Here is a 14728-nt window from a genome sequence, read left to right on the forward strand (position 1 = left end):
CTCGAAGCTCGCGGCTCGCGAGTGACTTCCGGATATAAAACAACCCGATTGGCCGCGCACCGTCACGTGATAGGACGCACAGCGTGACGCATGACGTCATTACGCATTTGACAGGACAGTTTTGGAGACGGGAATGGAGGATATACTTATTTATTTATATTTTCTAACTAGGGTTTTATCACCCGGGTTACAACTACAGTACTGACATGAAAATACTACACTACTGACATGAAAACACTACAGTACAGACATGAAAATACTACAGTACTGACATGAAAACACTACAGTACTGACATGGAAATACTACACTACTGACATGAAAATACTACAGTAGAGACATGAAAATACCACATACTGACATGAAAATAGTACAGTACTGACATGAAAATACTACAGTAGAGACATGAAAATACTACGGTACTGACATGAAAATTCTACAGTACTGACAAGGAAATACTACAGTAGAGACATGAAAATACTACGGTACTGACATGGAGACACTACAGTACTGACATGAAAATACTACAGTACTGACATGAAAATACTATAGTGCAGACATGAAAATATTACATTATGACTTGGAAATACTACAGTACTGAGTGACATGGAAACACTACAGTACTGACATGAAAATACTACAGTGCAGACATGAAAATATTACAGTATGATATGAAAATACTACAGTACTGACATGAAAATACTACAGTACTGACATGAAAATACTGCAGTACTGACATGAAAACACTACAGTACTGACATGAAAATACTGCAGTACTGACATGAACTTCATTCATACAGACCATTATTCTAAAGTGCTGTATAATTAGAATATTGTTGCACTTTCAACTCTTTCAAACAGTTTATGTTCTTAATTTTGGTAATAAAAAGATAAAATATACATGTTTTGCAGCAAGAAGACATTCAATTCATTTTTGTTTAAATATTATTTTTATTTTTTGAGGTTTATTTTCCGGTAACAGCATGTAGAAAAGCCTCTCTGTGCCACAGTTTGGTGACCGTCCTTCGACAGATCAATCAGTCCTTTCTGCTGCTGATTTAGGGCTTCAGGTGGAGCTTCTTGTGGTGAACTGTGGCTGATGTTGACATCTGCTTTGGATTTCTGTGAAGTTGTAGGAAACAACCTCTTTTCACCTGTTTGACTGCAGAATGTCTGCACGCTCTTTGGATCCAGTTCTTCCTGTCATATACTGTAGATAACCCACAGCACAGGAAAAGGTGAATCAGAGGACTCGTCCCAGGTGAGGAGGATGTTGTAGCTCCTGACTCCCACCAGCAGAGGGCGTGCTGATGTCACCGTGTGTGACAGAGACGGTCTGTTCTGAGCGCGCTCCATCTGCTGTGTGCACAACTCTGCTTATAACAACAAACTCTTTTCTCAGTCTAAAAATTTCACACCGACGGAGTTTCTCCTCCACGTGAGGTGACGATGACGTGATTCATCAGTGTGTGTGTGTGTGTGTGTGTGTGTGTGTGTGTGTGTGTGTGTGTGTGTGTGTGTGTGTGTGTGTGTGTGTGGTATGAATGAATCAGGGACACACTCTTCCTCCTCTTCCCTCCTTCCTCCTCCTCTTCTGTCGTGACGTTCATTCAGGAGGAAACACCACAAACAGTCCTAAGATATTCTGAGACTTTATTCTCTGTCAGTGAGTGACTCACAGGGAAATACCTCTGTGGACGGAGGGAGGGATTAAACAGCCAGAGAGGTATAATTACAGTAACACAGCACACAGGGAGAGTAGAATGACCCTGCACAGTGTTCGCTCAGCTCAGACCAGCAGACCATCAGGACCAGAGAACCACACTGGGAACCAGAGAACCACAGAACCAAGATTCAAAGACCTTCTCTCCAGCAGAAGTTCACTGCTGGCTGTTGGACTGTTTCTGTTGTCTCCTCACTGTAACATTAGAGTCCACTGACTTTCCTGCAGATATCAGGACCTGTTGATCTGCTGAGTGTCTCCCAGCACTACTTCTACTGTCTGATCATCAGTCTCTAACCATGTGCTCTCCGTTAGCTATGTTCTTCTCTGTGGCCGTCTGCCTTCTGGTCGATGCCTCTCCGACCAGCTCTCCAACGGTGAAGGTGGACCGGCTCCAGGAGGGGGCGCTGTCCTCTGACTGTCCATCCTGCTCTCTGTCTCAAATGAGAAAGAACTCGTCTTCATCCGGAGGTCAGAGCGACATGGTGGAGGCTGTAAAGCGCCACATTCTCAACATGTTGCACCTGAGTGCCCGGCCCAACCTGACGCATCCGGTGCCTCGTGCTGCACTGCTGAACGCCATCAAGAAGCTGCATGTGGGCCGAGTGGCCGAAGACGGCAGCGTGGAGATCCAGGAGGACAGCCGGGACTCTGAGAACTCGACGCCACCTGAACCGCCATCTGAAATCATCACCTTTGGAGAGTCAGGTGAGTCTGTTTGATGAGCACGTGTCCAGTTATTAATCCTAAAGTTCTCAGGTTCATGCCAACATCTGTGTGACTCCACACCAAGGCCTTGTGGGTAACTGCAGGTTGCAGAGTCGTGGTAACCCCGTTCAAATCTCAGCATCAAGCAGTCTGATTGGTTAAACCAACTCCTGTGGAGAGGCGTGTAAGAAAAAATACAGGCTACATGAATGAGGCGTTTACATGCAGTCTGAAATAAGAGCTGTCTCTGTGTTGGACGCCTGCTGGATGTAGAGATGTTTCCTGACGTCAGGAGATCAGACTCTACTGTCAGTCTGTGTGTTTTCTCTTATCAGCTCATTCAGAAGGTCTGAAAAGTTCAAAGTTTGTTTACATATTTCAGCCACACAGACAGATTCTATTGATTCTACTGAGTCCGTCTGAGTGAGAAGTCCATTTTTAAATTCTGTTTTACTTTACATGGTCACACTCTACAAACCTGAAGGTGAATCACAGATGAAGTAAAAGATGCATTTTATTCATGCAGAGTTTCAGTAGGTCTGACAGCAACATGAAGCTGAGCTTTACTTTTTATTCATCATTCTCTGATAAAACCACTAAAGTTCATTTGTCACAATAGTCAGCAGGATAGGAAATATCCTGAGGTTCTGATGGATCAGGTGAGTAATCAGCCTTCATGACATCAAACTAAAGTCAGACAACGTGACAGAAGTTTACCTTGATTCTGGAATGAGGTGTTTCATGGATATAATCCAGCTGAATCTGTATAGAGCGAGCAGCAAAACAATTCAAACCCTCACATTATCTTCTTTTGTTACAAGCCGAGTCACAGGAACATGAAGACAGGAGATTCATTCCAGCTGAACAGAGAATCAGAGAAGACTCGGAAATCATCTTTAAACTCATGTTTTGTGGTGTTTTCACTGACACTTCAGCTGTTGCGTCTAAAACAAGAGAATGATTGTAATAAAATAGGATTTAGACAGTAGCAGTTTAAATTGAGACAGAATGAAGGTTAAAGCCTCGACTCTCCAACGGAGGTTCAACGGATGCTAACGAGCACATTCAGTCACTTAATATGATGATGATCTCAAAGTGTTCAAAGTTTTCTGCTTGGTCTGTTTCTCTAAACGTGAACCCATTCATGACCAATCATATTGTCCAATTAATTGTTAGCTTACATAAATGTGCATAATGGCTTTGTGCTATAAATAGTTCCTTTTTCGGAGGAATCTGTCATTAGAAAGGCCCCTCAAAGCCAATCCAAATTAGTGGGCAGTAACGGGGGGACATACCAAGCGGTCTCAGCTCGTAAATAATCTCCTCTTTCAGACAGATCTGGGCCTCAGTAATTATTCTGCAGCAGCAGACAAAGAGGACGGCGTCTCTTTGGAGGGCAGGACGATACTGGCAACCTTGTTAACAACATTCCCTGAAATCAGGCCGGAGCTTTTTTTAGTGTCTCTCTTCAACTTGAGTATATTTAGAGGCAGATGCTCCATTCATGCTTTCATTGTTAAGGACATTTACTGTGTTCATTCATTCAAATGACAAAAGGACAAAACCAGAAGGAGGGTAGCACAGTCACTGTTTTTATTGCTAATTACTGCTGTTCATTCAGAGATAAAAAGAAGGATCCACATTCCACCAACTCTCCAACAGTTCTTAAACAGTTTCTCATGATTTTATAACGTTATTCCTCAGCTTAAAGTTTCCGAACAGAGATACACACTGATCAGCCACAACATTAGAGCCAGCTGCTACTCCGGTTCCACTCCGACCCGCTGGGCCTGGACTCTGGTACCAGAACACCGGGGGGTCTCCATTCACTGGTCCCAGTTGATCAGATTGGGATCTGGAGAGTTTGGGGGCTGGGTCAACACTTTGGGTTCTTTGTTGTGTTCCTCAAGCTGTGGTTGTTCTGAAACAAAGTTTGGACCAAAGTCTCCAGCAGAACATGGTCATCTGTCAGTGATCCTTAAAGTCTGAACTTCATGTTCTCCAACTGCAGATTTTTCCACATGTTGAAAGATGTGAGACTGAGCTCAGAAGCAAAATGATTCTTCATGTCTGTAGTAAATAATAACAGTGAAGCTTTCAGCAGCGGTCAGTCCAGTAGAGACTTTCTTTAGATGTAATCTGTTTTTACTGACTCGCATTAACAGCAATGATGCTGCTGAAGGACTGAACTGATGCTAACATGCTAATTGTTCTCTGCTGCAGGAAACTCTCCAAACACAATGACTTTTGACATTTCGAAGGAGGGAGGCTCATCTGTGGTGGAACAGGCCAGCGTTTGGATCTTCCTGAAGATGTCGAAGGTTAACAGAGTGAAAGGCAAAGTGATGCTGCGGCTGCTGCAGCTTCATCATCGTTGGGACGGGAACGAAGAAGAAGAGTGTGTTTCAGAGAAGATGGTGGACACCCGTCGCAGTGGCTGGCACACCCTCGCAGTTCCTCGCAGCGTTCAGAGTCTGCTGGACGGTGGCGGCAGCTCGCTCAGCTTGCGGGTTTCCTGTCCGCTGTGTGCCGAAGCCGGAGCTTCACCCGTCCTGACGCCTGCCGATGGCGAAGCAGCCACGGGACGAGATCAGTCTCACCGGCCGTTCCTCATGGTGGCGCTACGAGCTCAAGAAGAGGCTCAGCGGCGAGTCAAACGAGGTCTGGAGTGTGACGGGAAAATCCACATCTGTTGCAAACGACAGTTTTACGTGAACTTTAAAGACATCGGCTGGGGCGACTGGATTATCGCACCATCTGGTTACCATGCCAACTACTGCGAGGGCGACTGTCCGAATCACATGGCGAGCATCGGCAGCTCCTCTCTGTCCTTCCACTCCACCGTCATCAATCATTATCGTATGAGAGGCTACAGCCCATTTCAAAACATCAAGTCATGCTGCGTGCCAACGAGGCTGCGACCCATGTCGATGCTCTACTACAATGAGGAGCAGAAGATCATCAAGAAGGACATCCAGAACATGATTGTGGAGGAGTGCGGCTGCTCGTAAACTGCCAGCCTCTAGAGACAACTCTTCGACAACCTGCTTCGTGCAGGAAAAACATCCAATTAGCACTTTCCCAGTAAAGACAAGTATTATGTTTGTGACAAAACATCGAATTTGTTTTAGGGAGACTCTTTTCCACATTGGAATGAGCTGAGAACACTATGCAACAATACCACCAAGTCCAACTTCATCCATCTTTGTTTATAAATGTGTTTTTTATTATTTTCTATTGTTATAGAAACATGAATCAGTTATTAATATGTTCCACTGAAGTGTGAAAATCTCTGTTGTCAAGATACTTGAAAGAAATGAGTTCATCCAGCTGCTGGAGTCAAACACAGTCATTAGTGTTATTATTAATACGGTGACTGGAGATGTTTGCACAGTGAACTAAACTCCTGGACTTTATTCCACAGCCCAACGCTGGAGCTAAGAAGATTGAGACGAAAGCCAAAGACGACACTGATTCAAGTTTTGTTCGTTTTCCTAAAATCTCATTGAGCTGTGAGACACTGAAGTTAAGTTAATAACAGACTGAAAACAGTTTTCATCAGTTTGGTCACTGTTGGTGCCAACTTTCTATAATTTATTTGCATTTTTGTCTTTTTTGTTTCATCATTAAACAAACTGTGGGTCAACTCTTTGGTACTTAGTGTCTTTCTTTTGAATTCAGTGCTCAGATAGATTTCTAATCTCCATATCGGAGCGATGCTTCTTTGCAGTTAAATGACTCCATGAGCTCTAGCGCCACCCTCAAGACTAACCTTACATTGTCAGATCCACTGCAAAGCTTACAGCACATAAATCATCAGATGCTGATGATTATGTTACAGGATGAGTTAATGTTAAACATCTTGTTCAGAATTTAGCCAAACTAAAACAGGATGAGGCTTTAAAATGGTCTCGGAGCAGAAAGAGTTTTCATTTATACTACTAGGAAGTCGTTCATTTGAGATGATCTTTACTAACTTGTGATGTGTTTGTCATCGGAGATCAGGATCAAGTTATTTTTGCTGTTTCATTTGTGTTGTTGTCATTTGTGACTGTAGTCGTGTGCTGATGGTCAGTCTGAGGTCTCTATCTCTATTTGATGATGTTCATGATGCAGACATTTTGGCCGAGACCAACTCACACACCACCATCATCATCACCATCATCTTCATCATCATTTTTATCATCATCGTCATGCATCAACTACTGCAGCTCCTTCCTGGCTTCCAGTCACTGCCAGCATAAAATTCAGAACTCTGACATTTGCATTCAGAACTCCAAAGAAAAACATCTCCTCCTACCTGAACTCTCTCCTCCAGGTCTACACTCCCTCCCTCCAACCACAGGTTTCACAACAGGGCCGGTCCACAGCTGGATTCTCCTCCTCATCATCACCTGGGTGATGAACGCAGGTGAACTGTCTGTGATCAGCTGCAGTTCACTGCAGGTCTGACATCAGTTTGTTCAGAGATAATCAGTCAGCGGAAGAAACTGAACAAACAGTCAGAGTTCATTCACCTGCAGCCGGAAACATCCTGAACCTGACGCAATGTTGGAGGTACACAAACCTCAGAGTTCCACTGGAGGACAGACGGTCACTGCACTGGTTCCACTGGTTCCACTGGAGCACTCAGTCTGAACCAGCACTTCCAGTAAAATCTGTTTTTTGTCTGTGTTTTATACAGCAGACCTCAGGAACTGAGATATCTTCTGATGATCAGACCTATAAAGCCTTAACAGGCAGTCCGTCCATTTTAGCAGATTAAATAGTTTCAGTAAAAAAGGTCACAAAAATGGTTTTACACTTCATGTGTCTGTTGATCTAATAACTGGCTTCTTGTCTCCGCTGCTGTGTACTGATGGAGTGAATCTGAAGATGTTTGAACTCTTCGTGATGTTACCCAGTGGGTTCCTGCAGAGTGAACCTTGTTTTATGCTTGATGTGTCCACGAGGTCCAGGTTAGGGTTAGGAGGGATAGCCTGACCCTAACCCTAACCCTCCTAACCCTAACTCTGAGTTACAACACACTGAAACTCTGCCATTATCTCCCACTAAGCTGTCCCATGAGGGGATCTTGGGTGGAGAGAGCTCGTCATTCAGTTTCTGCTGATTGTTTGGTGAGGTTTGGGTTGTTGTTTTGGAACCAGAAGCACAGCACTGAAAGCAGGGGTAGAAAAGCTGGATTCTTAAATGAAAAGTCTTTAAAGGGAACAAAGGAGGCTGACTGGTGGAGATGACCAGCTAGAGGTGTCGTGGCGAGTCTGAAGGTGAGTTGGCTGAACTTGAAGAAGGCTGGAGCTCAGGTGAATCAGCAGCTAGCAATAAAATACTTCGGAGGATATACTAATTAGAACACAGTCATCAGAGGAGTTGAAAACAAAGAGCAGTAGAGAAGAAAACTCAGCTGGTTTCAGGAGGAGGCCAGGGAGTCGCTGTGGATGAACAATCTGTCACTGGAGAGCAGAAGTACAGTTTCATGGAGACCCTGATGGTGAGAAGGAGAGATGATTCACGTGTTCAACCAGGCAGGTGTAGTAAATCAAGCCACACCCCTGAGTGAGTTAAACCACGCCCCTATGCATTAAGCCACGCCTTCAGACACACTGAAAGGAAACAAAAACAAAGAGAGAGGAGCAGCAAAAAACAAACAAAACACAAACTACTGGATGTATGTAAACTACCACATGTATGTTAACTGTCACATGCATGTAAACTATTCAATTAATTTCAATTTCAATTCAATTTTATTTATATAGCACCAATTACAGTCAAATTGTCTCGAGACGCTTTACAGAACCCATATGCCTGAACCCCCAGAGCAGCCCTAAGGAGACAGTGGCAGGAAAACACCCTTTTAACAAGGAAAAAACCTCGAGCAGAACCCGGCTCTATATGTGGGGGGACCATCTGCTGCTGGCCGGGCGGGTTGAGAGGGACAGAAGAGGTAGAGAGGTAGAGATAGAGGGATGGAGGTAGAGGGGTGGAGGTAGAGATAGAGAGGTGGGGGGGACACAAAGACCATACCACATGTATGTAAACTACCACATGCATGTAAACTATCTTATACAAGTAAACTACCACATATATGTAAGCTACCACATCACCTGTGCACTGGCAGCTCTTCATTCAACATGATGTCATCCTTATCAACCAGATGAGCTCCGTCCCTTCTCCCAGGTCTGCTGGTAAAGGTGTCTGTCAGTGAGGAGGTTTTATTTTACAGGTAACATCTGAAGTGAACACAGTCTGACGAAGGCAGCGATGGCGTGAACGTACAGACGGACTGCGAGGACGGAAGGCGTCCAGAGAAACGTGATGAGAGGTGGAGGATCGTCATGTGAGTCAAACTGAAGGATCTATTTTTTGTGTGTGGGCAGGCTGCACGTCAGTGCTGTTAGCTGAGGGACGGCCTGATAACCTCGACACCACCTCCACTACAAACTGCTGCTCCATCACTGAGCTCAGACTCACTGCTGCTATTCAGAGACGCTCTCCCCCACAGCTTCACTCTCACTCTCCTGCTGCTGCTAAATCAGACCTGAGTTCAGTCGTCAGGACACAGACTCATCTGCCAAAACTCAGCTTATTAGTCTGATTTCGTTTATTTACATCCAGAAACTGTGTGTGTCTGAGCAGAAAATCACAGTTTCAACATGTTTCACTAAAAAGAGTGGACTGAAAATTCAAACAGGTTTTCACAATATCAATGCAAAGCAAGTCTGACTTGTACATTTCTGAGTTTTTGTTGATAAAACATGGAAAAGACTTGGACTTTGCTGCAGCAAAGAGGCCAATTGCGAATATCCAACAGGCACAAATCTTCATTCTGGGTCAAAGCACTGTTGTCCTCAGGCACCATAAACTCTTTTAAAGATAAATCACTGCTTTCTATTGATACTATTGGCAAATGTACAAAATGGGGACTTACTGCGGTGGGATAACTAACTCCGATGAAGATAATTCTCATGTTGCTGCAGTATTTCATCATCTTTAGTAATACTACAAGGTATAAAAACAGGTTGTCCAGGAGGGACAGGAGGAGACACTTAATCAGTGGAAGTCCAGATTAACCAGAAGGCCTTTTATTCTTCCATCATCAAATCCACAAAAACACGAAACATCCAGGCTTTAATTGTTGCTTCGCCAGACTGACTCTGAATCTCTGAGTTCTAACATGATGAAGGACTGTGAGGTTCCTAGACAAACGACAGACAACTACAAAAACAAAGCACAGACATATTACAGACACACTACTGACAAACTACAGACATACTACAGACAAACTACAGAAAAACTACAGACATATTACAAAGCACAAACTACAGACAAAGCACAGACATACTACAGACAAACAACAAATAAAGCACAGACAAACTACAGACAACGCACAGGCACACTACAGACAAATTACAGATTACTACAAACAAAGAACAGACATACCACAGACAAACTACAGACAAAGCACAGACACACTACAGACAGACTACAGACAAACTACAGGCACAAACTGCTGACCAGCTACAGACAAACTACAGAAAATCTACAGACAAACTACAGACATAAAATACAAACACAAGCTAAAGACACAAACTACAGACCAACTACAGACAAACTAGAGACAAACTAGAGACAAATTACTGACAAACTACAGACAAACTACAGACAAAGCACAGATATACTACAGAAAAACTACAGACAAAGCACAGATATACTACAGACAAACTACGGACAAACAACAAACAAAGCACAGACATACTACAGACAAAGCACAGACACTACAGACAAACTACACACAAACTACAGATGACTACAAACAAAGCACAGACATACCACAGACAAACTACAGACAAAGCACAGACACACTACAGACAGACTACAGACAAACTACAGACACAAACTGCTGACCAGCTAAAGACAAACTACAGAAAACCTACAGACAAACTACAGACATAAAATACAGACACAAGCTACAGACACAAACTACAGACCAACTACAGACAAACTACAGACAAACTTGAGACAAACTACTGACAAACTACAGACAAACTACAGACACAAACTACAGTCAAAAACTACAGATGGAAACAACAGACAAACCAAAGACCAGTTAGAGGACCAGTTAGAGGGCCAGTTATAGAGGACCAGTTAGAGGACCAGTTATAGAGGACCAGTTATAGAGGACCGGTTAGAGGACCGGCTATAGAGGACCAGTTAGAGGGCCAGTTATAGAGGACCAGTTAGAGGACCAGTTATAGAGGACCAGTTATAGAGGACCGGTTAGAGGACCGGCTATAGAGGACCAGTTAGAGGGCCAGTTATAGAGGACCAATTAGAGGACCAGTTATAGAGGACCAGTTATAGAGGACCGGTTAGAGGACCAGTTAGAGGACCAGTTAGAGGGCCAGTTATAGAGGACCAGTTAGAGGACCAGTTAGAGGGCCAGTTATAGAGGACCAGTTAGAGGACCAGTTATAGAGGACCAGTTATAGAGGACCGGTTAGAGGACCAGTTAGAGGACCGGCTATAGAGGACCAGTTAGAGGACCAGTTATAGAGGACCAGTTATAGAGGACCAGTTATAGAGGACCGGTTAGAGGACCAGTTAGAGGACCACTTAGAGGACCAGTTAGAGAGGACCAGTTAGAGGACCAGTTATAGAGGACCAGTTATAGAGGACCAGTTAGAGAGGACCAGTTATAGAGGACCAGTTATAGAGGACCAGTTATAGAGGACCGGTTAGAGGACCAGTTAGAGGACAGGGTCTGTAGATGTGTTCTCCATTCATTGCTGCATCGGTTCTTCCACTCCGTTCCGTGTTTTCATTCAGATGGTCAGAATGTTTTTTCTCACCTTCTCTTGGCTTCAGCAGCGAGTCAGTTTGTTCAGACGCCCACAGAGCAGAACCATACATGACTCATGTTCAGGAGGAGGACAGTCTGACTGCAGCTTTCAGTCTTTTTCTACACAATGCTCCTTTAATCAGAGGAGCGGAGCCTGATGTTGGTCTGTCTGCACGGGTGCAGTGGGTTTAGCTTTTCTGATCAGCTGATCTGGGATGCCACGATGTTTGAGGTGAAGGACACCCAGAGGTTCTCACCAGAATCTGAAATGGACCCAGGTGGTACCTGAGAAGAAAGAATAGTAATAAAAGAAATAAAGTGTGGAGACGGTTAGTTAACCAAGTATAAGTATTGTATTCAATTCAATTCAATTCAATTCAATTCAATTCAATCTACTTTATTTTTCCAGTTGGGGAAATTTGTCTTGGACTCAAAAGCTGTGCCATCAAAGCCATTTCAACAACTACAAAACAGTATTGCACATAAAACAGTATTGCACATAAAACAGTATCGCACATAAAACAGTATCGCACATAAAACAGTATCGCACATAAAACAGTATCGCACATAAAACAGTATCGCACATAAAACAGTATCGCACATAAAACAGTATCGCACATAGAAACAGTATTGCACATATCCCAAATGTTACACATAACACAAACATACACCATAGTAACAATACTATAAAAAAAGTAATTGCACAATCTTCGGCCTATGCAGCATTGTTCAGGAGTTTGATGGAGGGTGGAACAAATGAATTCTTAAAACGCTTCAGTTTGCAGATGGGAACGCTGCCTCGTCTGTCCGAGGGTAGCAGCTCATATTCTGAGTAAAGGATATGTGACGACTCAGTCACTATCCTCTGGGCTTGCCTAAGTAGGTCTACCAGGTCATTAGAGGAGGGTTTAACCAGGTATAAGTCTACCAGGTCATTAGAGGAGGGTTTAACCAGGTATAAATAGGTCTACCAGGTCATTAGAGGGGGGGTTAACCAGGTGTAAGTCTACCAGGTCATTGGGGGGCGGGATGTGGTTAACTTCATACATGTAAAGATGCAGCTACGAGGTTTAATCCTTGTGGATTATAATCTGGAATTTAAAGAGAAAAGTGAAGGCAGTCATACGGATAATATTAAAGAACCATCACCTGCTGTGTCTGATCAGCACACCTTCGTAAATACCTGGAGTTAGGTCCTCAGGTAGAGTTCCCAGGTCAGTGTGTATACTGGAGTACATGACAACCATCAGTCAAGGAGCTCTTCAGGTTCCCTGCAGGTCATCGTGAGGAACGTCATGGGGAACGTCCAGCATCAGGTTCAGGATTACTAGATGCTGATGAAGCTGGACCTGGTGGCCTTCAGTTACCTGAGCTCCTCCCACTACTTCACCCATCGCCTCTTCTCCACCTGTTTCTCAGTTCACATGCAAGGGGCGGAGCTGGCACCAGTCAACCAATCACAAACAAGGACAGATGCAGGAGAACAAATGATCCCCCTAAACCAAGATGAGCTTTAACTAAAACACAGTGACAGTAAAACTGTGTGGAATAATGGATTTATCAGCATCATTATTTCAGATGAAGATCTGGTTGAATTATTGTCATAGACCACCAGATTGTTTAATAAAATAACAGCTGCCATCCTTTAAGCTACTTACAAAAAGACTCATTATTTAAAGAATCAATAATCAAGCAGTACAAGTTTCTGGTGATGTGGATGAACTTGACATCAGTGCCATTCTTAGGTTGCATAAAACAGTTTTATTCTTTCAGCTGGTGGTGTGGAACAATCTGAGACCACAAAAGAACACATTGTAACAATAAATAAACTTACTGCAAATCTGACAAAGTGAACAGCTTCAAGGCTGAAGAGTTTTAATTAGTGTCAAGCACAGCTGGAACAATGAAATGTTTCTGAAATCTCTTACAGCTGTAGAAGTCTGGTGTTCTCTCTGATGATGAGTTTGGTCAACAGGAGGTTCATTAATATGTGTTGATCTGTTATCAGCACCAACACCTACAAACATCTTCCACATTCATTATTTCATCCTAATATCATCTTATAGCCTCAAGGTACCAAGAAGAACATGAAGCAAACTAAAGGATTCATGTCTCCAGATGGTCCTGGTTCCAGTTCTGACCAACCACCTACCAACGTTAAAGTTCACCCACAATCACCTTTAAAGTTTTCTCTGGTGGATTATCAGAAACCAGAAACACATCCAGGAACCAATGATTGTTTCTAGGACTCTAAACTGTTCACACTAGGATACATCCCATAATACTGATGATCACAGTTGGTTAGAGAGAAAATGAACAGAAAGCAGATCCAGTGTTCAGACTGAGACACCTGGATGGATGTAAACCTGATGTGTGACTGGGGTTGTAGAAATGAAGTTGGAGTCTCAGCAGCAGTAGAGTCAGAGGATTGTTGAAGACCAAGTCAGTGTCTCCTGAAAAAAGCCTTCAGCTCTAAAATGAACCTTTTTCCAACTGAGAGGCTCCACATGTCTTAAAGAGAAACAGTGATCAGTGGAAAACAGTCCCATCGTCGACTCCAGAACTCTGATCAAATCAAGAATGTCACAAATTAAGAAAAGAGTTGATTGTGAAACATCAAGGAACATGCATCTACCTTCCACAGAGCTGTGATAAAGTATTTGCACAAATCTTCTATTTTTACGTTTCTCACATTTAAATGCTCCAGATTATCAAACTGATACTTATATTTATTTATTAGACCGAGATAAACCACAAAACACTAAATGTAGTTTTTAAATGAGGGTTTATTAAATATTTACTGAGAACCTCTATCCCCCCTGTGAAAAAGTAATTTCCCCCCCTGAACCTGATGACTGGTTTGGCAGCAGCAAGTAGATGTTTGTTCCAGCTGTGATCATCTTCTACATCCATGGAGGAACGTTGGTCCACTTTTCTCTGTAGAACAGTTTAAATTCAGTCACATTAGGTGGTTTTAGATCATCAGCTGAACTGAAAGTTTTGAACTGGCATTAGTGAGATTAAAGTCTGAACTTTGTGGATAATGTCTGTGACTGAGGTTCTCTGGAGTCCCAGAACCTCAGCAGTGGCTTTGGAACCCTCCAGACTGATGGATGTCAACGACTTCATCTGTTCTTGGATCTCTGTAGAATGTGGCATCATGTTCTGCTTTCTGAGATCCTTCAGCTGCTTCACAATGAAGACAGGTTCTATCTAGTGATGTTTAGATCCAACCAGCCAGCAGGAACCATCTGAAGGTCTGAATGGAGAACCTGAACCTATTAACAGCTGAATCTGGACCTTTGGTGGATTGGTAGCTAAGGGGGCGATTACTTTTTCACATAGAGCAGGATGGACTGGACAGAATTTTACCTTCAATAAAGGAAATCAACATTTAAAAACCAGTAGTTTTTCATAGTACTGCATATAAATGTGGTTCTGGTTCCATCAAAGTATGTTT

The 14728-nt window shown here is 43.2% G+C and overlaps 1 protein-coding gene across 1 annotated transcript; it reads left to right on the forward strand.

Annotated features, from left to right (window-relative positions):
* The first annotated feature begins 1613 nt into the window (after positions 1 to 1613).
* inhbab (inhibin subunit beta Ab) lies at positions 1614 to 6075 on the forward strand. The gene is made up of 2 exons (XM_023261035.3): positions 1614 to 2429; positions 4653 to 6075. Exons 1-2 carry the CDS (start codon positions 2021 to 2023, stop codon positions 5438 to 5440), a joined length of 1197 nt encoding a protein of 398 aa, XP_023116803.2. The 5' UTR covers positions 1614 to 2020; the 3' UTR covers positions 5441 to 6075.
* The last annotated feature ends 8653 nt before the right edge of the window (positions 6076 to 14728 follow it).

The sequence above is a fragment of the Amphiprion ocellaris genome, chromosome 10 (genome assembly GCF_022539595.1).
Source record: "Amphiprion ocellaris isolate individual 3 ecotype Okinawa chromosome 10, ASM2253959v1, whole genome shotgun sequence".
Lineage (NCBI taxonomy): Eukaryota > Metazoa > Chordata > Actinopteri > Pomacentridae > Amphiprion > Amphiprion ocellaris.

Excerpts from the sequence above, each read along its gene's own strand:
- inhbab (XM_023261035.3), top strand. The coding sequence starts at position 2,021 with ATGTGCTCTCCGTTAGCTATGTTCTTCTCTGTGGCCGTCTGCCTTCTG. Across the intron at positions 2,430-4,652 it reads CATCACCTTTGGAGAGTCAG|GAAACTCTCCAAACACAATG; the intron begins GTGAGTCTGTTT and ends TCTCTGCTGCAG.